The sequence below is a fragment of the Capricornis sumatraensis genome, chromosome 6, assembly GCF_032405125.1.
Source record: "Capricornis sumatraensis isolate serow.1 chromosome 6, serow.2, whole genome shotgun sequence".
Classification (NCBI taxonomy): domain Eukaryota; kingdom Metazoa; phylum Chordata; class Mammalia; order Artiodactyla; family Bovidae; genus Capricornis; species Capricornis sumatraensis.
The window spans coordinates 81,998,279-82,021,158 of NC_091074.1; the positions used below are offsets into that span (position 1 = coordinate 81,998,279).

Here is a 22,880-nt window from a genome sequence, read left to right on the forward strand (position 1 = left end):
TGTTGTTCCTGACTCACAGCTATGCTCCTTATTTAAACTGGAGAAGAATATGTGTGCAAATTGCTCTTTGACCCAACACATGGAATACAGGAGGGTGTATGCCCTAAATAGTAATACATTCAACAGTCATGTATAGCAAAAATGAGAGAAAGCTAAAAGGCAACTAGGAAAATATGAAATTGAAAAGTAGGGTATGCCTCTTCAAACTTACAAACAGAAAATTGACCCGGGCTAATCTCCCTTACAGAGTAGAAATAAAATTCACTTTTGAAGTCTGTCTTTGCTGGAGAAGAAAGAAATAATAGGAATGGAATTAGAGAACAGCATTTAACTATGGAGGAAAATGTGCTTGAAAGCCAAAGGGCACTAGCTTAATAACACATGATGGAGACCATACCATAGTGGCAAACCATCCTGTGCTCCCTTCTCAAGAACATCCCACTTGGCACTTCTCTGGTGGTCCAGTGGCTAAGACTCCAAGCTCCCAATGCAGGGGGCCAAGGTTGGATCTCTGGTCTGGAAACTAGATCCTGCATGCCACAACTTTGAAAAAGAAAAAAGAACGCTCTTAGACCTTTAGAAAGCTAGACTGACTTCGTGTGTTTAGGTGTGCAGCTGGAATTCAGGGTAATGTGCTGAAGGTAGACAAATATCAAGGAGAAACAAATCGTCTTGAGATAGCAGAACTTGAAAGTATGTGCCAAGGGGGAGATTGTCCTTGGAGATTAGACTAATTCAGATAAAGGGAAATTCTTCGTCCAAAGCAAGCCCTTACCAATCCTGTGCAGGAAATATGAAACAAAATATGAGATGTGTTAATTCAAATGTGTTACACAATTATTTGATGAACGCTTTCTATATTCTGTCCACAGCTCCAGGGCATGGAATAAATCAGTAGTCAAAACAAAGGTCCCTACCCGAAAACTGATGGTGTGTGAACAGTCTTCTTTACGGTTTTCCATTTAGATTTCTGTATCACTTTTTTACCATGTTCTCTCTCAGGCTAGTGGATCATGGGGGTGTTCAGGGCATGATTACTGATGATTGCCTTTTGTTTTGTTCCAACTTAAAAGAGAGTTTTCATTACAGAAAAGTCATCACCCTACCTTAAAAAATCCAGACGGCGCTCTACAGTTGGTCTTCGGGGCCTTCCTGAAACAAACCATCTAATTCGTTTCGTTGCCGAGCAGCGGAGTTTAAAGAATGCTTCATTGACCCAGAGTTCCCCTTTTCAGGTATGGTGTTCTTCTAAGTTCCATCATGAATTCTTCTAGAAGGATGTTTTGCTGTTTAGAAAGCTTTTGTACAGTGTTGGAGCTCTGCAGTGCACCTCATCTGTTTTGAATCTGGTGAGAGAATATCTTCTCTGTGTCTTACAGAGATTTTGACCTTAGCAGAAATGTTGATGTTGAGCATGGATCTAGTAAGAGTTATAAGATGCTGTATGGAAATGGCATTCTGGAAGTGCTTTCTATTTTATTTTGCCAATTGTTGTCTAGTTCCTGTCTGTGTAATGAGGTGAGGCAGTGTTTGTTTTTCCAACCTTCTTCTTTTAATGTTTTGTCTGTAAGTGTCTAATAATAACTGCTATGCATTGGCATGTAGGGACAAGAGTCCCCCCCCCCCCCCCATAAAATATATTTGGGATAACTTTGTGGAAAGGAGCTAAGTATTTGTCTGTTGATGGGAAAGTATTTAGATGTTTTTGCTAATTTTTATTAGACTAGTAAATGCCACTAAAAAGTCAAATAGTAGCAGACTTGTAGTGAAAGACAGTCCCTGGCTTGTCCTTCTGTGGCTCTTTTGGTCTTGACCTTCCTATTTTAAAAGGTACTTTTATTGGCACTTCTTTATCTTTCAGTTTTAGACCCTGTGTATATGGAAGGCTGTTTAGTGCACTGCAAGCCTTCTCAAAAATTAGCTGCAGGTTCCTGGGAATCCCTGAGTCCCATCCAAGAGGCCCATGAGGTCAAAATTATGTTTTGAAACAACACTAAGATGGTAATTTGCCCTTTTTTCACTCTATTGATGTTACATTCATGGTGTAAAAGCTGATAGCACCAAGCAGTCATTCTACCTTCATCACTGTCCAGCATTCACAGGAAATAATAATAAGTCCAGTTTCACTTAACTTCCTTGATGAAGCAATAAAAAAATCATCCATTTAAATTTTTCAACCCTGAAATATTATGTGTGATGAAATGGGAAGTGGACACCACGCGCTTTCAAAGTACATACCAAAGTGTGGTGGATGTTTCCAGAAAAATCGTGGATGTGACTGTCGGCGCTGTGAGTTGAACTAGCTATTATTTTCATGGAACATCATATTTATCTGACAAACAGACATGGTTAGCCAGACTTGGGAATGTGGCTGGCGTTTTCTCAGAAATAAACAGTGAACTTGCCATTTCAAGGAAAGATGGGTATTTCTTCCCAATGAAAAAAATTCAAGTTTTTGAGAGAGAATCAGAATTATGAAAAACTTGTATTCACCACCACTCTGAACTTACTGGACAACTTCCCAGTGACTGCTTTTCTGATGGATCCTTGAGGTTATTAATGAATGTGATGTTTGGATAATTTTAGTATTGCATAATGAAATATGTCAGCATTTGGAAGATATGCACAGCTGAATGAACCAGTATTCTCTGCATGACATGTACTTGCAAAATACACCTTCAAGTTGCAGGATAAGCCCATGGATTCTAACGTAACATCATATGAAAAGTTCATTGACCTAACTTGAACTTTTGACTAACTTTTAACTAATGTAAACTTCGTATTTGACCTTGCAACTAACCTATAAGAAATCTTCATTGAATTTTGTGGTGCATTAAAGAAAAATGTCCACAATTCTGAAAAAGTTCTTGAAATACTCTTGATAGATACAACCCACATGAATTGCGAGTCTCTGAAGTGGTCAGTCATTTTTTAGAGTGTAAAGACTTCTTGAGAACTGTGTTAGAATAGATGGCAGCATGGCCTGTGGGGTTATATTGCTGGTGTTTGATTCTTAGGTTTATTATTAGTTCATTGTGACTTTTGGCAGATTAGTTGACTTCTGTGTCCCAGTTTCCTCATGTATAAAATGGGTTATAATAGTAGCAAGAGTTTTATGAGGATGAATAAATACATACATATGACGTACTTACAACTCTGCCTGGAACATGGTATTTGTTGTTGTTCTGGCTGGGCTGCATGCCACGTGAGATCTTAGTTCCCCAACCAGGAATCAAACCTGCAGCCACGACATTGGAAGCGTGGAGTCTTAATCACTGGACCACCAGGCAAGTCCCTCTGTTTTAGCTTTGCTGTCATTGTTTATATTTCTTTGAAAAATGAGAGTTTTGCTCTCTCACATCTCCTAACCATAACTATTCCAGCACTTTCCCCTTCCTGCCAATACAACCAATTACAATGTTGGTTTAAATAAGGGCTTATTATGTATTATCTGTGGTGTTTGTGTGCATGTGTACACAGCTGCGTCCAACTCTTTGCAACCCCTGTACTGTAGCCTGCCAGGCTCCCCTGTCCATGGGATTCTCCAGGCAAGAATACTAGAGTGGGTTGCCATGTTCTTCAGGAAATCTTCCCAACCCAGGGATCGAACCTGCATCTCCTACTTTTTTTTTTTTTGGTTTAATCTGTATCATGTAATCTTGAGAATCCCCACACTCTGACAGAACTGTCAGTCTTAGGAATCCATCCATCCTTTTCTCATCTCTAAGTGCCCTCTGACTTAGATTGGCTTCGATCTAGATTTGCTGGACAGCTGGCACTTCATGACTTCCTTTCACCATCCTTGGTGATTTCCTTTTTCTCTCCTATTTGTATTTCCTTTCTCCATATTTTCATATCTTTTCTCGGTGTACTACCTCATTTTTCTGGAGCCTCTGCATATCTGATAAAGTTTATCCTACCAACATAATTGAATTATGGTTTATCCTGTATAGAAATCTGGGTTGGACCTATTTTCCCTCAAAATTTTGAAATTTTGAAGGCATTTTCTGTTGTATTTTAGCTTAGAGAATGAAAAAAATCCTATTCATTCCTTCATTCATTCAACTTACCTTTGATTCCCTATCCTTTGTTTAGCCTTCTTCTTCATTCTGGAAGCTCTGTTCCTGCTGTTATAAAATATCATGATGGGCTATCTCTCATGGTGGCCTGTTGAGGACATCATAGTTTTTTCTTCCTTTGATCTTGTGGTCTCATTTTACTACTTAATTGTTTTAAGTTCTGGCTCATGCTCAAATCTTTTCTTCAGATGCCTAGTGATCCTTGACTCTGTTCACATTTAAAAGTGCGACACTTTAACAACTGCTCGTGCTGAGTCGCAGAGTCTGATCAAACTCCAGGAGACAGTGAAGGGCAGGGAAGCCTGGCGTGTTGTGGTGCATGGGGCTGCAAAGAGTCAGAGACCACTGAGCGACTGAACAACAACAAGCTTCAGGACTGTTTGTTTCATTTCTGTGATATTTTACACACTGTTGAAATTTAGACAGGGGTTGCAGTGAATCTGGAGATTGTTTTGGGTAGTGTGGACCTTTTAACAAATGCGTCTTCCAGTCCAGGAGCACAAAATACCTTTCCATTTATTTGTGCCTTTGTTCGGTTCCTTTCATCAGTGTCTTACAGTTTTCAAGATCTTTCACTTCCTTGGTTCAGTTTATTTCTTAGTATTTTATTCTTTTTGATATAGCTGTAAATGTTCTCTTAAATCTTCTTTCCTATAATTCTTTATTTGAGTGTAGAAACAACAGATTTTTGTATGTTCGTTTTGTATTCTGCAATTTTATTGAATTTCTTTATTCCAACAGTTTTTTAGTGTGGCTGTGTTTGTACATATGTCATCTGAAGATAGTGACAGTTTTATTTTTCCCTTTCCAACTTGGCTGTCTCTTCTTTTTTTTTCCTAATTGCTGCTTCTTAATCTTTCAGTATTAAGGCATTAGCTATTGACTTCCTACTGTGTTCAACCCTCTTTCTTCCTCATCCCTTGTATCATAAACATAGATATGCACTTCCCATCCTTTACAACTTCCCAGTAGATAAGTTACTTGAATATTCAAGTCCTTATGTTATTGTGACCATGTGCGTTATTTTCACCTGTTTTCCCTTCTGCATTTGTCTTATCCAACCTTTTCTTTTGAGTCATTTTCCTTCAGCACAAACAAATCTTTATCTGTCCCTTTAACTTTCCCTAGGGGATTCCCTGGTGACTCAGACAGTAAAGAATCTGCCTGCAGTGCAGGAGACCCATGTTCAGTTCCTGGATTAGGAAGACCCCCTAGAGGAGGAAATGGCAACCCGCTCCAGTATTCTTGCCTGGAGGATCCCATGGACACAGGAGCCTGGTGGGCTGCAGTGTGTGGGGACATAAAGAGTCAGACATGACTGAGTGACTGCCACTTAACTTTCTTTAGACGCCCATGGTGTCCCATTTCTGTGCCTGCCCCTCACAGGAAACTCCTTGAACAGTTGTCTGTCCTGTCTCACTCCTCTTCCATCATCTCCAGTGACTGTAGCCACTCCACCTGGGCTTCTGCATTGATCCCAAATGGCCCACACCTTGGCCAAGACCATGATTAATTATGTCTTACTTTACATCTTAATCAGCCTTGCCTCAACATTTGACTGAATGCAGCTACTCCCTCCTTGAACCACTTTGTTTGGCTCTTGGGGATACCAAACTCACCTCATTTTCTTCTTGTTATTGTCATCCCTTCCTCTGCTGGTCTCCCTTTTTTAGTTCTCCCCTCAAAAATGTTTGAGCACCCCAGGCTCTCCTCTGCCCCCATTTTGTTGCTTTCCTTACGTCAACTAATCCTTTCCCATGGCTTTGGACATCGTCTATAGACTCGTGACTCCAAAATGTCTAACGTTGGCCCAAAGTTCTGTAGAGCTCATATTCAGATACCCTCTTGCCTATTCAGCATCTTCCCTTTGGTGTTTCAGTAAGCACTTCGAGCATTACATGCTGCTGCTACTGCTAAGTTGCTTCAGTCGTGTCCAACTCTGTGCGACCCCATAGATGGCAGCCCACTAGGCTCCTCTGTCCCTGGGATTCTCCATGCAAGAACACTGGAGTGGGTTGCCATTACATGGTCACAGCTAAACTCTAGGTTTCCATTCCTCACCATTTCCCCATCTCAGCACACACCATTGTCCAGTTGCTGTGGCCAACAACCTGCCAGTCTTCCTCAGTTTCTTTCCTTTTAATCTCTCACATCCAACCCAGCATTGCCTTTTCACTTCATTTCAGAAACCTCTTTGTAAGCTCTCATGTCTCTCAGCTCGGCTGCTACAGCCTTTATGTGCTTTCTACCTGAATCACCAGCTGCTTCTTCATAACTAGTCTCCTTCTCACTTTCCCTGATCCATCCACCATCCCGCAGAGCAGTCAGAGAGATACATTTCAAGTACGAATAAGGGACTTCCTTGGCAGTCCAGTGGTTAAGACTCCACCCTTCCAATTCAAGGGGGTGCAGGTTCAATCCCTGGCTGGGGAACAAAGATTTCGCATGCCATGGGGTGCAACAACAAAAATAATAATAAAAATGCTAAAGTATGAATCAGATCAATCACTCTGCATCTTAAAACCTTCCCATGGATTCCCGTTATGCCTTCAATTAAACTCAAACCACATCTCGAAGCCTTCATGCCCTCCCTGATCCGAGCCCTGCCCACTCCATCCTCAGCTCCCTATCTCCTGCCATTTTCTGGGCACCCTTGCCTTCTTTCTGCTGCATCCTCTCTGCATTCCAGGCCTCTTGTTCTGCCTTGTTCTTGCAGAATGCCTCCCTCTTCTCGTATCTTCCTTTCATTCTTATTCATAGTGTTGGTCAGTGAGTCTTGTCCGAATCTCTGCAATCCGGTGGACGCCTCTGTCCATGGATTCTCCAAGCAAGAACACTGGAGTGGGTTGCCATTCCCTTCTGCAGGGGATATTCCTGGCCCAGGGTTCAAACCCAGGCCTCGTGCATTGCAGGTGAATTCCTTAGTCTCCCACTTACTGTTTTCATATCAACTCGGCTATTACCTCAGAGGGAGTGCTGTCCTGACTCAAGTGGAGCAGCACTGTTATTACCAAATCACACTCCTTTTTTAGCTTCTCATTGGCACCTCTTGTACTTGAAATTATATGAATACGTTTTCAGAATTTTACTCTACAGTGTCATTTCCTCCTGTATTCTGAGCCTTTCAAGTGGTTTCTGGAACAGGGAAAGAATGTTGACTGAGTGATATAATTCCGAAGACAAAAGTATCAAAAAAAGCAGTATGTTTTTTAATGCTTCCTTTACTTTTCATATATGAATGTTGTTCTCTTTCTCCATCAGGAAGTAGAGAAACAATGATTTTGACTGGGGAAGCTTTAATTTGTTTAAAGCAGATTTCAAAATGGGCCAGACTCCTAGGAAATTAAATCTAACTGTCCCATGTTCAAATATAAGTTTACAAAAAAGGTACATTAAACATAAATTGTATGGCTTTAGGATAAACCCTTTCTTTCTCTGTATCTCAGGTGAGAATTGACCACCAGCTTTTTATGAATGTTATGTGCTGTCAACCTGTTTGAATTTTAAATGTTCTGTTATGTAACAAAGTTTGCTTTATGAATGTATTTAACTGGGAATAAAATCAAGAGTGTGAGCAGATTCACCATCAAACATGGCTTCAGGATTTTAACAGGGTTTTCTCCATATGATATCTTAAAGGGAAGTAATTTTTTATTTTACTTTTGCTTGTTAGTTTAATTCCTTAAGTTGCTGTAAGCTCCAAATCAGTGGAGATATGTTAGTCTAAATAATACAGACGCAGGTGGTGGGTGGGGAGAAGTTCTAGATAGAGAACTTAATCAGTAATTTATTTTATGGGTAACAGAACTCTTAAATGATACATCACTTACATTTATATGGCAATTCTACCCCTGCTTGTTATTTAGTCAGTAAGTCGTGTCTGACTGTTTTGTGACTTCATGAACTGTAGCCTGCCAGGCTGCTCTGTCCATGAGATTTCCAGGCAGCAATATTGGAGTGGGTTGCCATTTCCTTCTCCAGGGGATCATCCCAGTTCAGGGATTAAACCCATGTCTCCTACATTGGCTGGAGAAGGAAATGGCAGCCCACTCCAATATTCTTGCCTGGGAAATCCCACAGAGAGGAGTCTGGTGGGCTACAGTTCATGGGATCGTAAAGCATTGGACACGACTGGCCGACTAAACAGCTCCTGCTTTGGCAGACGGGTTCTTTACCACTGAGCCACCAGGGAAGCTCCCTACCCCAACACCTGCTAGTACCAATTTAATTTGATGACTCTTCAGCTGTTAGCAGAGTTTCCAGAGAGCTGTTTTTTAACTATTTGGCTTTACAGTTTGAGTAAATGACTAGCTTTCACCTTTGAGGAAGTAAGCCCCCCATGACATCAGAAAGATTTAGCTTGGGGTTGCCAAAGGAGAGAGGGTATGTGTAGGGAGGTATCCAAGCTACTGCAGAACATGTGTCTCTTGTTCTGGCCCCTGGTGTGTGTATGGATGGAAATGAATAGAGACCAGTGTGGATGGAACTAGTTATGCTGAGACCTCCACATGACACAGGGGCCAAGGCAGATCGTCAAATGTTATTTTTAGCAGAATTTGGTAAAATTTCCAAATAGTTTCTTCTTGTCCCTTCTTCATAGCTCTGTCTCCAGAATTTGTTGTTTTCTTGTAACCTTAATCTCCATATAGTCTCTCTCTCTCTTTTATTATTGGTAAAGCCGTCACTGTGTAGACAAAACATTCTTAATACTGACTTTAATTTTTTAATTTTTACTTTTTATGTAATTTCTAAAGTTTATATTCCACTTACAGGTATTACAACGTTTTGGTTATATTCCTTGTGTTGTACAATATATCCTTGTAACCTGTCTTATATCTACTAGTTTGTACCTCCCACTCACCACCCCCCAACCCCATATTACCCCCATCCCATAAAAAATATTTTGTTCTCTATAGCTGTCTGATTCTTTTTTGTTACATTCTCTAGTTTGCTGTGTTTTTATTTTATTTTTGCTGTGTTTTTTAGATTCACATATAAGTGATATCATACAGTATTTGTCTTCGTCTGTCTGATTTCAGTTAACATGATGCCTTCTAAGTGCATTTGATGCAGGTGGCAAAATTATACTCTTTTTATGGCTGAGTAGTAGTCCAGTATATTGTGGATATTCCAGTACATACATTGTGTATCCATTGGTCTGTTGATGGATACCTAGGTTGCTTCCATATCTTGGCAGTTGGAAATAATGCTGCTATGAACATTGGCGTTCATATCTCTTCAAGTTAGAGGTTTTAGGGGGTTATATATATATCCAGGAGAATTGCTGGGTCGTGTGGTAGTTCTATTTTTAGTTCTTTCAGAGACCTCCATACTATTTTCCACAGTGGCTACACCAGTTTCCATTCCTACCAATAGCAATGAGGGTTCCTTTTTTTTTTTTGGCCACACCATGTGGCATGCAGAATCTTAGTTATCAGGCCAGGGATCAAACCTATGCCCCCTGCAGTGAAACATGGAGTCTTAACCGCTGGACCACCAAGGAAGTCCTGATCTGTGATCTTTTTGATGATAGCCATGCTGACAGCTGTGAGGTGATACTTCACTGAGGTTTTGATTTGCATTTCCCTAATGACTAAGGTCTGTCTAGTCAAGGCTATGGTTTTTCCAGTGGTCATGTATGGATGTGAGAGTTGGACTGTGAAGAAAGCTGAGCGCCAAAGAATTGATGCATTTGAACTGTGGTGTTGGAGAAGACTCTTGAGAGTCCCTTGGACTGCAAGGAGATCCAACCAGTCCATTCTGAAGGAGATCAGCCCTGGGATTTCTTTGGAAGGAATGATGCTAAAGCTGAAACTCCAGTACTTTGGCCACCTCATTCAAAGGGTTGTTGACTCATTGGAAAAGACTCTGATGCTGGGAGGGATTGGGGGCAGGAGCAGAAGGGGACGACAGAGAATGAGATGGCTGGATGGCATCACTGACTCGATGGACGTGAGTCTGAGTGTCCTCCGGAAGTTGGTGATGGACAGGGAGGCCTGGCGTGCTGTGATTCATGGGGTCGCAAAGAGTCGGATGCAACTGAACTGAACTGAACTGAATGATTAGTGATGTTAAGCATCATTTCATGCGCCTGCTATTCATCCGTATTTCCTCTTTGGAAGAAAAGTTCTTCTGTACAATTTTTAAAAGGAAAATATATATCATATGTAAACAACTTATATAACTCAATGTTCATGAAAGTAAAAGTGTTAGTCCTACTGTTTGTGACCCCATGGACTGTAGCCCGTTAGGCTCATCTGTCCATGGAATTCTCTAGGCAAGAGTACTGGAGTGGATTGCCATTTCCTTCTGCAGGGAATCTTCCTGACCCAGGGATCAAACCTGCATCTCTCACATTGCAGACAGATTCTTTACCATATGAGTCACCAGGGAAGTCATCGAATGTAAAGATTTGTTTAACTCAAATAAATGGGATGTGTTTTGTCTGGGTTTCTTTTTAAAGTGCTTCCCATCTACTCCAGATAGACTTCTTTTCTCTCCTCCATGGGTTTGTCAGTATCAGTACTGGCCAACCTGTTGCTCCATGTCTATAGTAATATAAACTTTTAATAGCTACCAAGAGTAGCTGTTGCTCTTTGGTAAGGCTTACCTGGTAGCTCAGCTGGTAAATAATGCACCTGCAATTCAGAAGACCCCGGTTTGATTCCTGGGTTGGGAAGACCTGCTGGAGAAGGGATAGGCTACCCACTCCAGTATTCTTGGGCTTCCCTGGTGGCTCAGATGGTAAAGAATTTGCCTGCAATGCGGGAGACCTGGCTTGATCCCTGGGTTGGGAAGATCCCTTGGAGGAGGACATGGCAACCCACTGCAGTATTCTTGCCTGGAGAATCCCATGGACAGAGGAGCCTGGCGAGCTACCGTTCATGGAGTCACAAAGAGTTGCATACAACTGAGCGACTCAGCACAAGTAGGAGAGAGGAGAAACAGAGATGAGGGCAGAACACTGAATGTTCAGACTAAAAGTACATGATTTGGGACTTCCCTGCTGATCCAGTAGTTAAGACTCCACGGTTCCACTAAAAGGAATCCTGCCACTGCAGGGGCACGGGTTCGACTCTTACTCAGGGAACTAAGATCCCACATGCTGAGTGGCATGGCCAGAAAAAAAAAAAAAAATTGTTTTAAAAATGTTTGATTCAAGGGAGGAGGGTCTCTTCTCTATTAACTTTTTACCTCTGATCTTCAAAAAGCCCATCTTTGGCTTGATTTGTAATGTCCTCTGTGCTTCTGTATTTTAACAGGGCAGCCCCGCTTTGTATCAAAATGTTTGTTCTTTAAGAGAGCAAATGTCTGCCTTCCATTTGGCTTTTAACTCCATAAAGGAAAACGAGAAAATGACTGACTGTCCTGAATTCTCAGAGGCGGAAGGAGTGTTCAAGACCAGAGGCTCAAGTGAGTAGAAAAAATTCAGTCCGTTTGGACTTTTGCATCTTTTGAGACAAACCTCTGAGATATTAAAAAAAGATTTACTTCTATAGTGTGAAAGATGTCTTTTCTGAATAGCCATATTTTTCAGTGGAGCCTAACATTTAAAATTTGGGATGTTTCACACAAAAATCTAGATTTCTGATTTCTCTTGAAAAAAAATAATTCCTGAGCATACACCTTATGTTTGCATATGACCACAATTAAGTGTTAAATGTTACAATGTCAGAGCCCATGGACTCTTTCATCTTTAAAATTGGGCATGCTGTAGATTTGGGTGAACGACCTTTCTTCTTTTTTAATCTATTTTTATATTGAAGGATAATTGCTTACAGGATTTTGTTGTTTTTCTGTCAAACCCTTGGTTTTTTAGAGGATTATTATTAATTTTCGTAAGCATTTATATGAATACCAAACACTCAACCCTGATATTGTAAACAGATACATTTATTCTGACATCTTAATAGCCTGCCATACTCTTTACCATAAGTTTTAAATTGTAACTTTTTGGTAATTTTTTCTGTCACTTTTGGTTTTCTAACCACGAAGCATTTCAGACCCCAGAACTAGTCAAAATCCTGGCTTTGCTGTAATCAGCGTAATCCTAAGGTTCCAAATGGTTTTGTTTGGTTTCTTGAACCATCTTCAGGTACATTTCAACACCTTCTTGATTGCCGGGCATTGTCACTCAATGCAAATCGAGTGCATCCTCCTCTGAGTACATAGCCTGCTCCCTGTACTCATTTATATTTGTAACTTGTAACTTACCTGTTTTTCAGTTTTTATCTGAGCTTTAAAACATTTTATTTACATAATTGGTATAAATTCTGTAGACAATTAAATTCCCTTTTTGTACCCAGGAAAAATTGTGGCTGTGTTTTTCATAAAATCATATACAGTCAGAACAGAACCAATATTGGAACATAACCACATCCTTTAAAATATTCAAAAGGAAAGGTTTCATTTTAAATTTAAAAATAGAATGAGATATTATATCAGAAATGCAAATATATCTTGGTGCATCTTTTGAAAGCCCAAAGAAAGTTAATTCTGATAAGTAAATTGTTATCTTTTTAGCAGTTATGTTCTCTCGCATTTCAGTCAGATTTCCTTTTTTGAATAAAAATGTACTACTAGATTTTCCTTTTCATTGTTAAAGGAAGCATTAAATTACATCATGAAATTATGATGATGGGTGTAGTTTTCAAGTGATATTGTAAAAGAAAATATTTGAACCTGTGTTTTGTTTTTATTTTGTTTTGTGTACCTAGCCAAAAAGGAAAGTCTTGGTGAATGTCAGCTGTCTGAGTTCTCTGCACAGTCATCATCCAAATGTCGGAGAATATCCTCTCCAGGCAGCTCTGACATAAATCTAACTGATGCGGTTAATCTTCAGACATGCAATGTCAGTGTTGCTGCTTGTCCCAGTTCAGACATGAAGTGTGCTGTTGAAACTTTTGCTGATCTCTCCCAGGTAATACACTTACTGCTGCTGCTAAGTCACTTCAGTCGTGTCCGACTCTGTTCAACCCCATAGACGGCAGCCCACCAGGCTCCCCCGTCCCTGGGATTCTCCAGGCAAGAACACTGGAGTGGGTTGCCATTTCCTTCTCCAATGCACGAAAGTGAAAAGTCAAAGTGAAGTCGCTCAGTCGTGTCCGACCCTCAGCAACCCCATGGACTGCAGCCTACCAGGCTCCTCCATCCATGGGATTTTCCAGGCAAGAGTACTGGAGTGGGGTGCCACGGGGAACAGGAAATGAAGTTTTGGTTTTTCTAGCTAGCCAGTTTGAGGACTATCAATGCCCTTTTGCAATTTTAGTACTTACGTACATTGTGTTGAAGTGTTTGGGGCTTCCCAGGTGGGTCAGTGGTAAAAGAACCCTCTTGCCAATGTAGGAGACACAGGTTCAATCTCTGGGTGGGGACGATCCCCTGGAGAAGGAAATGACAACCCACTCTAGTATTCTTGCCTGGGAAATCCCATGGACAGAGGAGCCTGGTGGGACTACAATCCACAGGGTTGCAAAAGATTTAGACTTGACTTAGTGACTAAACAAGAACAACAACATGCTATTACTGTGTTTGAGCTGGGTTTTAAATTGTGTGTGTATGAGGGATTTCCTGCTTGTTAAATTTTTGTGTGGTTGGTTGGCTTACTGGCTGTGAGAGACTGCTTTGATCAATATGTTGCTTTTGATATGAAAACCACTATGCAAAATGAAGCCCTGTGATCTTCTATTTGTGATTATTCTAGATACCAATGGTACCACAGTGAGAAAGTCTCAGTCCCACCCTTGAACAGCATTTTGTCTGCTGTGAGCAGTAGACATATGAGCATCTTATTTACACAGACCTGATAAATGAGGTGACAGTTACACTTGGGCTGTACCCCCAAGGTCTGGGGTCTGGCATGTCTGCATTGCGGCCCCTCACTGGTTTAATACCAGCTGGAAAGCAAGGTGTCATTTAGCAATTTTTCCCTTGCTCTCCCCACTTCTTTCAAGTAGCCATAGGGATTTTTTCGTTGTTACTTATAACTGCCTAGACGCTGTCAACATCATCAAAAGATGATAATCAACATGAGTTCAGTAATACTATTGCAGATCCTTGTGTGTGTGTGTGCTTAGTTGCTTCAATAATGTCTGACTCTTTGAGACCCTATGGACCATAGCCCACGAGGCTCCTCTGTCTGTGGGATTCTCCAGGCAAGAATACTGGAGTGGGTTGCCATGCCCTCCTCTTGGGGGTCTTCCCGACCCAGAGATCAAACCTGCATCTCTTACGCCTCCTGCATTGGCAGGCAGATTCTTTACCACTAGCACCACCAACCCAAGGATCCTTGACCTTCACACAAGTGTAAACAGGGAGCTAGTTCTCTCACGACCCTGAGTTTTGCTTTGATACAGTAGGTTCCTGTTTCTTTAGTGAGAGAAGACACCTTCCGCCAGTAGAGTGGAAGCTTTTTTCCTTGTACTTTCTCTGTCATGTAGCTCCAGCACATGTCCTGTTGATCCTGTCTAGACTGGCTTAGTAGATGTTTGCTGCCCATTGTGGTCAACCATCAGGACCCATGAGTTTCACATGTATCTCAGGGTCGCTTATAATCTCTGCTCTCTCTGCCCTATTCTAGTTGATATGAAATCATCTGATGGTAATTTTTTAATCAGAATTTTGATTAATTTTTGGACACACAGCATGATTTAGAAATGGTTTCCACATTAATAGGAATGTGTTTTCTACCCTGACCATTAATGGTTTTCCCTTTCTAGCTTTTGATATCTTCTATTATTTGATTAGTAATTTTGTTTTTCATTATTTTGAGAATTTCCTCTTGAAGGAAAATAGTTAACATAGTATTCTAGACTTCAAACAATAAGGCAGCAAAAACTGTGCCCTATGAACACTTCCTAGGGAACTGAGCATTGTTGGATTGGATGTTTAGGAGTCAGTGAGAACGAATACTCTGTTTTTAGTTCTATTCCTACATAATTCCCATAAAAATTAACTAGATAATGAAGTGATGTATTGATTGATTTAACTTCAGATTTCCAGATAATCTGTAATGGCTAACTCAAATCTTTATAAAAATAGTAATCCTATAAATAATAAAATTTAATACTTCTTTACTGTTTTGTTCCCCTCCAAGAAATCTTCTGCATCTGGTTTAAATCTACAGTATGGATGTTTAATGAGTGAATCTCCTCTACTTTCAGAACTTACAGAGGCTTCAAGTGGTAAGTGTTATGTTTTTCCTTGGTACCTGTGCTAAATTCACCCATGAAATGTTTGTTCAGTAGACATTTATGGTTGGTTTACTTATATGCGAACATTTGGACACACTGAAACCATTCCTTGCATTTTAGGAGCTCGTGGTTTAGTAGAAATGTTTTAGAGCTCTTGTTGTGTGAGAGATGACATACTGCCCTTTTACAGGCACAGCCACCTCCTTCCTTCTGCGCCTCCCAGTTACTATATTTTATGTTGTCTCTTTGTCCTCAGGCCATAAAGGCTTTGACTGTTGTGTTTATCATTATATCTCTTAAGCACCCAGAATATACTTGTTACATGTCAGTCATCAGGCAGTGGTCTTCTATGAGAATTTGCAGTGGGAGCCTTGCCTTATTTAACGGCACATGAGGGCTTCCCTGGTGACTCAATGGTGAAGAAAATGCCTGCCAGTGCAGGAAACACGGGTTTGATCCCTGGGTCAAGAAGATCCTTTGGAGGAGGAAATGGCAACCCACTCCAGTATTCTTGCCTGGGAAATCCCATAGACAGAGGAGCCTGGGGGGCTATAGTCCATGGGGTTGCAAAGAGTCAGACATGACTTAGCAGCTAAATAACACAGAATATGAATTGTTTTATTTGATAATCTTTCTCCTCAGCATCTTGCCCTCTCCATCCTTTTAGTGCTGCAATCAGAAGCATATTTAGGACCAGGCTGGCATCCTAAAAATGCTTCTGATTGCAGCACTAAAATTGGTCAAGATTCATTGTCTAGCTCAGGTTAGTTTCATGATGGCCGTCATAGGTGTCGTGAGTGGAGGCAGGTTAATAGTTAATAGCTGAGCCAAGGATTCCTGTTTAATCTTGCATGGAGCTGAAACACCTTCCTTACCTTTACCCTCAGTAGTTCAATTTGAACTAAAAGCTGTGACCGGTGCCAGTTTCTCTCCTTTTTTTTTGTCTTCGTATTTCCAAATAAAATCCCAGATGTTACACTCTAAGCAGGATGTCTTAGGGTTGAATTTCTGAGGAGCATGTTCCTCCCTTTGCAAATACGCATTATCTTTGGTGTAGAATGGACTGATTCAGATATCTGCCCCCCTCATGGTTACAACTCTGTTGAAGGAATCCAGGATGCTGCCTCCGTGGAAGGGAGAGGATCTAGTGATGCCGTTTCAGTTGATAAATGTACAGAAGTGAGCACAGACACAGCTCCCGAAGTCAGGTCCCTGGTTACCCCACTGTGCCCGAAGGACCTTCAGTCCTCCAAGACGTTTGTCCTACGTTCTGTACTGAAGAAACCCGCTGTGAAGCTGTGTGTAGAAAGCCTGCAGGTCAGTGGAGAGCTACACCTCCTAAAGCAAATCGAATCAAGATTGCTTTTGGTTCCCAGAAGTACCTCTGAAATATTATGTCATACTGACCTAATAGAAAATGTCTCACCATATTTTTTACCTCCTCTTTCTCGCTTGTAGTAGCACTTGGCACTTTCTTTTTGCTCTTTATTTTTTCATTAACACTCAGTGTGGAATATAGTATGTTAAAGATTCCACATGCCTCCTGGCCAAAAAAAAAACAAACACAAAACATAACAGAAGCAATATTGTAACAAATTCAATAAAAACTTTTTAAATGGTCCAAATAAAATAAAAATAGTGCACATTAAAAAAAAAAAAAAAAAGCCAAAGCACCATATTATGCTATTTATATACTTGTTTTTTTTTCTTGTTTTGGGGAAAGTCTTATACTTCAGATCATTTATACAGTATACCTCAGTTGACACTGTCCAGAGTACACTGTAATTCTGCCCACTCATATTTTCCTTAACTTCATTTGCCAGATCCAAAAGGAGGAAATGAATTTAGCCCACATTATGGATTCCTGTTTTTTCATTTTGGCTTAAAACTACTTACTAGAGTAATAACTAGGAAACCCAGTTTTTCTTTGTGGCTAATATCATGGTATTTTAAGTTAGATCAATTATGAAAGTAAAGGTACTCTGGAGTACTGTATAGTATCTATCCTTGGCAGAAAAGGAATTCCAAGTTGCCATTCTTAATGACTGTGTATGTGTATTTATATATGTAAAGTTATTCACGGTTGTTTATTTTGTTTAGGAACACCATGACAACCTCTATAATGATGGAACTTGTCCAAGCTTAACCTCCAGTCTTGCAAACTGTTGCAAAGAACAAACAGCAGGTAAGAACTTCAGGTTTATTTTAAAGCATGTGGATATAATTTTCTTGTTATTAAAAACATCTGAGATAGTCTGTGATATTTTCAATGACCTGCTGATGCCTGATGCTTCTGAAATTACCTGGGAGTGAAGAATATTTGAGGGGTAGGGGATGGAATCTCTGTAGAGAGTCTCAGAATTGGTTGTATCCACTTCATCTATCCATTTTTGTATAATGGTGAAATTTGTAGAGGAAATGATATTCCATTCTTGTCATCTAAATTCAGCATGCAAAATTTACTTAAAATTTATTACCACATTTTAATTGGAAATATTGTATATCTCTTCCATTTAAACTTTTTTTCTCTCTACAAACTATGTTTTCTATTACACGAATAGCCAATCCAGTCATGTTAAGATTCTAGGATATGCCTTTTAGATAAGAAATGTAGTTATCTACAGAAGGTCAAGAAAATTGTAAAGTACTAGCCTTTCCAGTGCGGGAGACCTGGGTTCGATTCCTGGGTTGGGAAGATCCCCTGGAGAAGGGAAAGGCTACCCACTCCAGTATTCTGGCCTGGAGAATTCCATGGACTGTATAGTCCATGGGGTCGCAAAGAGTCAGACACAACTGAGTGGCTTTCGCTTTCACTTTCACAGCCTTGCCAAATTCAAAGAGGAAGAGAGTTACTTTCGGAGAGGACCTAAGCCCTGAAGTGTTTGATGAATCTTTGCCAGCTAACACTCCACTGCGTAAAGGACAAACCCCTGTCCGTAGAAAGGATTTAAGCAGCCTCGGTCCCCAACTACTTGAACAGTCTCCAGTTCCTGAGCGGTTACCTCAACCAAATTTTGATGACAAGGAAGAGAATCTTGTAAGTATGGGAAGTGTGAAACAGACTTGTTTATGTTTTCATCATACCTCACCTATTTTCATGACCAGTAATTATGCTTTGAAATCATGAAACAAAATGAATGGTGGGTCATGATATAAGTTAATGCATTTTCTAGCTAGATTACTACCAGTTTTCTCCTGTTAAAAACAATAACTTCCATGACTCCTTGAACATAGCATATTTCCTGAAACCTTACTGATTGTAAGATGTGCCGTTCTTTGAGAAAAAATGCTGAAAGTTAAACTGACACACACCATGTGCTCAGATTTCAGAGGTGTTAAGATGTGAAAGAACAGCAATCTTAGAATCAATATATTATAAATATAAATTGTTCTAAATTTCTACAGGTAGGATAACTGGATTCAGGGATATGAACAATTTTTGAATTTTTTTGATACATAGTGCTAAATTAGCATTCAGAAAGTATGTACTTGTTTGAACTCACAGTACTATAAGTAATCCTATTTTATTATATCTTTGTAAACCCTGAGTATTAACTGTACTTTTTTTTTTAATAGCTTAATAGGAGAAAAAGATGACTTGAAAATTTTGTTAGTGAGGTTTGAACATTTTCACATGTTTGTAGGCCATTTGAATTTCTTCTCTTGAGAATTACCTATTAATTTTACTTACCCATTTTACATTGGGACTATTATTCATTCTCTCTCGCTATTATACCTTGAAATAAGAATATTCTGCTTTTGGCCAAGATGGAGTAAGAGGGACCTAATTTATATTCCCATGAAAAAGAACTCAAAAGCCAGAGAAAAAGATAAGAAACTGTGGTTCACAGACACTGGCTACTGGAAGCAGACAGTAATCCCAGGGGAACAAGGGAGGTAAACCTCATGAGAGCCCCCTCATCTTGCTGCCTGGGCTGGATTTCCAGGCTGCAGCACAGGGAGGCGTTACCTCGACAGAGCCTGGAAGTCTCCCTGAGTTGAGAAGATGGAGTTTGGGCCTGGGAAGGTGAAGGAGGCTGGAGTTCGCCAGGTAAAACACCAGAGAAGAGACTTGCACAGAGAGAACTCTGGAGATCTGCTATGAGTCTCTCTGGAGTCAGTGCTGGTCTACTTACCTTTGTGAGTAAACTGCCGCAGGCCAGGGAGGAACCGCTCAAATGGAGCAGAGGGAAATGCCTAGAGCTCACACATGGCTTCCCAGGTGGTACTTGTGGCAAAGAATGCACCTGCCAGTGCAAGAGATGTAAGAGACATGGGTTCGATCCCTTTGTCGGGAAAACCCCCGTGGAGGGAGGGCATGGCAACCCACTCCAGTATTCTTGCCTAGAGAATTCCATGGACAGAGGAGCCTGGTGGGCTACAGCCCATAGGGTTGCAAAGAGTTGAACACAACTGAAGTGACTTAGCATGCATGCACATAGGCCAGGAACTGTGTTCACACCAACCTTTGTAGCAAAGCCTTATAATTCAGAGGGTGTCAAATGCTCATAATATTGACTCATTAAATGGAGCAGAATTAAACTAACAGCCAGCTTGTATTCATGTAGCTGCATTGCATAATGAAACCCAAGAATATAAGAAGTACTTTGAGCAACTTGGAAGCTGTGGCGATCCGAGCCAGGTTACAGGCATCAGATATGATTGTCCACCAGCCCTTCACCCCTCCTCTGAAGGCCCTCAATAAAATGGTTTGATCCTTCCCACCAGAACAAAACTAGCACCAAATAATGTTAAATTCAAAATGTCTGGCATTCAAGTAAAAATTAAGAGTTGCATAGGGAACAGTGTCCATAATGAGGAGACAAATCAATCAGTAAGAATAGACCCAGACATGATACCTATGGTAACATTTGTGGAGAGACAATCGAAGAGTTATTTTAACTATATTTCCCGTGCATGCAAGAATGTGAGAAAAGATTGAGCTTAAGAACACAAAAGATAAAGCAAAGACCCAAAAAAATTCTATACGTTAAAATCTCCAGGAATAAAAAATGCATTGGGTGAGATTAATAGCATATTAGAGACTGCAAGAGAAAAGATTAGTGAATTTGAAGATGTAGCAATGGAAATTATCCTCAGTAACACAGAGAAAAAGACTAAAGAATAAGCAGACAATTCATGATCTGGGACAACTTCAGGTAAAATAAGAATATTCTGCTTGTAATATAATATAATATGCTTGTAATTAGGGTTCCCAAAGGCGAGGAGATAGTGAAAGGAACAGAAGAAACATACTTGAAAAGCAATGGCTGGAAAATGTTCAGATTTTTTAGAGTTAGAAGCCCATTGATCCTAAAGTTCATCAAATCCCCAGCACAGGAAATGTAACATACAGAAAGCTTAAAATCAACAATAAATGGCCTAAAAGGAGCCAGAGAAAAAAAGACACCTGACATAAGACAAAATAGAAGAGAGGCAGCAGCAGATTTCTTGCTGGAACTATGGGAACCAGAAGACAGTATAGCAACGTCTCTTAAAGATGTATTTTAGTACTCAGAGCAAAAAAATAAATAAATACAAAATACCTGTCCAGTGAGAATTCTCTATCCAGTGAGACCATCTTTCAAAACAAAAAGTGAAATAGAGGCTTTTTCAGACATAGGAAAGTTGAAATAATCCTATTACCATAACAGGTTAGCCTTAGAAGTATTAAAAAGGAAGCCCTTTAATCAAAAGAAAAATAGTTCTGCATGAAAATCTGCATCTACACAGGAATGAAGAGCGCTGAAAATGCTAAATATTTGGGCAGATATAACAGACTCCTTTTTAATTAGTCTTCATAAGGACAATTGTTCAAAGCAAGAGTAAGAACAATTTTTTGTTTATATGCAACCAAATTAGCATGGCATCAAGGTAGGAAGAGGTTCTTAGGCTATAAACAAAAGTGGAATAAGTTTAAGGATAAAAACCACAGTAAAATGACAAAAATATGTGGGGTACAACTAAAGCCATGCCTAGGGAAATTTTTAAAAATTAAAGGCTATATTTGAAAATGAGAAGTCTGAAATTAATGATCCCAGCCTCCACTTTAAGAAACTAGAAAAAGAAAATCAAACCAAGATGAAAGAAAGTAATAAAAATAAGTGTAGGGCTTCCCTGATGGCTCAGTGGTAAAGAATCTACCTGTCAATGCAAGAGACACAGATTCGTTCCCTGGTACAGGAAAATCCCATATGCTGCAGAGCAGCTGGGCCCATGCACCACAATATTGAGCCTGAGCTCTAGAGCCTGGGAGATGCAGCTATGGAGGCCTGAGCTCCCTGGAGCTTGCACTTTGCAACAGAGGAGGCCACTGCAGTGAGAAGCCTGTGCACCACAACAAAGAGTGACCCCCGCTCACTGTTAACTGAATGAGCAGCAACAAAGACCCAGCACAGCCAAAAATAAATAAAATTATTTTTTTTAAGTACAGAAAATCAATGAAATAGAGAACAGAAAAACAGTAGAGGAAAAAACCATTGAAATCAAAAGATTGTGCTACAGAAAATAATGGTAAACTTCTAATCTGACTGTTCAGGAAAAAAGGACAGGATACTCATTACCAATACAAGGAATAAGGGAGGTGACATAACTAATTTCCTAATAATCGATAAATTGAAAGGATAATAAAATAATATTATGAACAACTTTATATTATGCCAGTAAGTTCAAGAACTTAAGCTACATTCCTTAAAACATGTAAACTTAATATCACTCAAGAAGAAATAAGTGGTATCATTAGCCCTGTATCAGCTAGAGAAATTAAACTGTAGGTAAAACCTTCCCACAAAGAAAATTGCATGTCCAAATGACTTTACTAATGAATTCTATCATTTAAGGAAGGTGCAATACTAATTCTGCCTCAGTCACTTCAGTCGCTCAGTCATGTCTGACTCTGCGACCCCGTGGACTGTAGCACGCCAGGCCTCCCTGTCCTTCACCATCTCCCGGAGTTTGCTCAAACTCATGTCCATCGAGTCAGTGATGCCATCCAACCATCTCATCCTCTGTCGGCCCCTTCTTCTCCTGCCTTCAGTCTTTCCCAGCATCAGGGTCTATTCTAATGAGTGTTCTTCGCATTGGGTGGCCAAAGTTTTGGAGCTTCAGCATCAATCCTTCCAATGAATATTCAGGACTGATTTCCAATTGAGTTGAGTATGCTTCCCAATTCATCACTGTCAGCTTTAACCTGATACCATAATCAGACATTATAAGAAAAGAACACTACGGCCAGTATCCTCATAAACATATAAATATGCAAAAGGGAATAAATTATGAGTAAGTGAGATTTTTACCCCCAAAAGGCAAAGTTGGATTAATATTTGTAAAACAGTCTATGGAATTCACCATATTAACAGAATAAAATAGAAAAATGATATGGGCTTCTTAGTAGGTGAAGAAAAAGCATTTGACAAAATCCAGCATTGATTTCTGATAAAAAATTCTGAGCACACAGGTGATAAAGGAATTTATTTAACCTGACAGATTTTATCTATGAAAAATTAACAGCTACCGTTATACTGGCTGTGTAAAATTAAAGATTTGACATCTGCATTTATATTTGTCTTGAAGCTTGCCTGAAAAATATTAGGTAATGTTAGGTTGTATT

General features: G+C 40.0%; 1 protein-coding gene across 1 annotated transcript in view; it reads left to right on the forward strand.

Moving 5' to 3' along the window:
• The window catches only part of CDCA2 (cell division cycle associated 2), a 40,009-nt gene that overhangs the window by 482 nt on the left and 16,647 nt on the right, over positions 1 to 22,880 (forward strand). Inside the window, exons 3-9 of the mRNA XM_068974561.1 lie at positions 1,090 to 1,235; positions 11,342 to 11,492; positions 12,797 to 12,999; positions 15,175 to 15,262; positions 16,380 to 16,588; positions 17,372 to 17,456; positions 18,094 to 18,308. Coding sequence (XP_068830662.1) covers positions 1,090 to 1,235; positions 11,342 to 11,492; positions 12,797 to 12,999; positions 15,175 to 15,262; positions 16,380 to 16,588; positions 17,372 to 17,456; positions 18,094 to 18,308 — 1,097 coding nt within the window. The remainder of the gene's footprint in view (positions 1 to 1,089; positions 1,236 to 11,341; positions 11,493 to 12,796; positions 13,000 to 15,174; positions 15,263 to 16,379; positions 16,589 to 17,371; positions 17,457 to 18,093; positions 18,309 to 22,880) is intronic.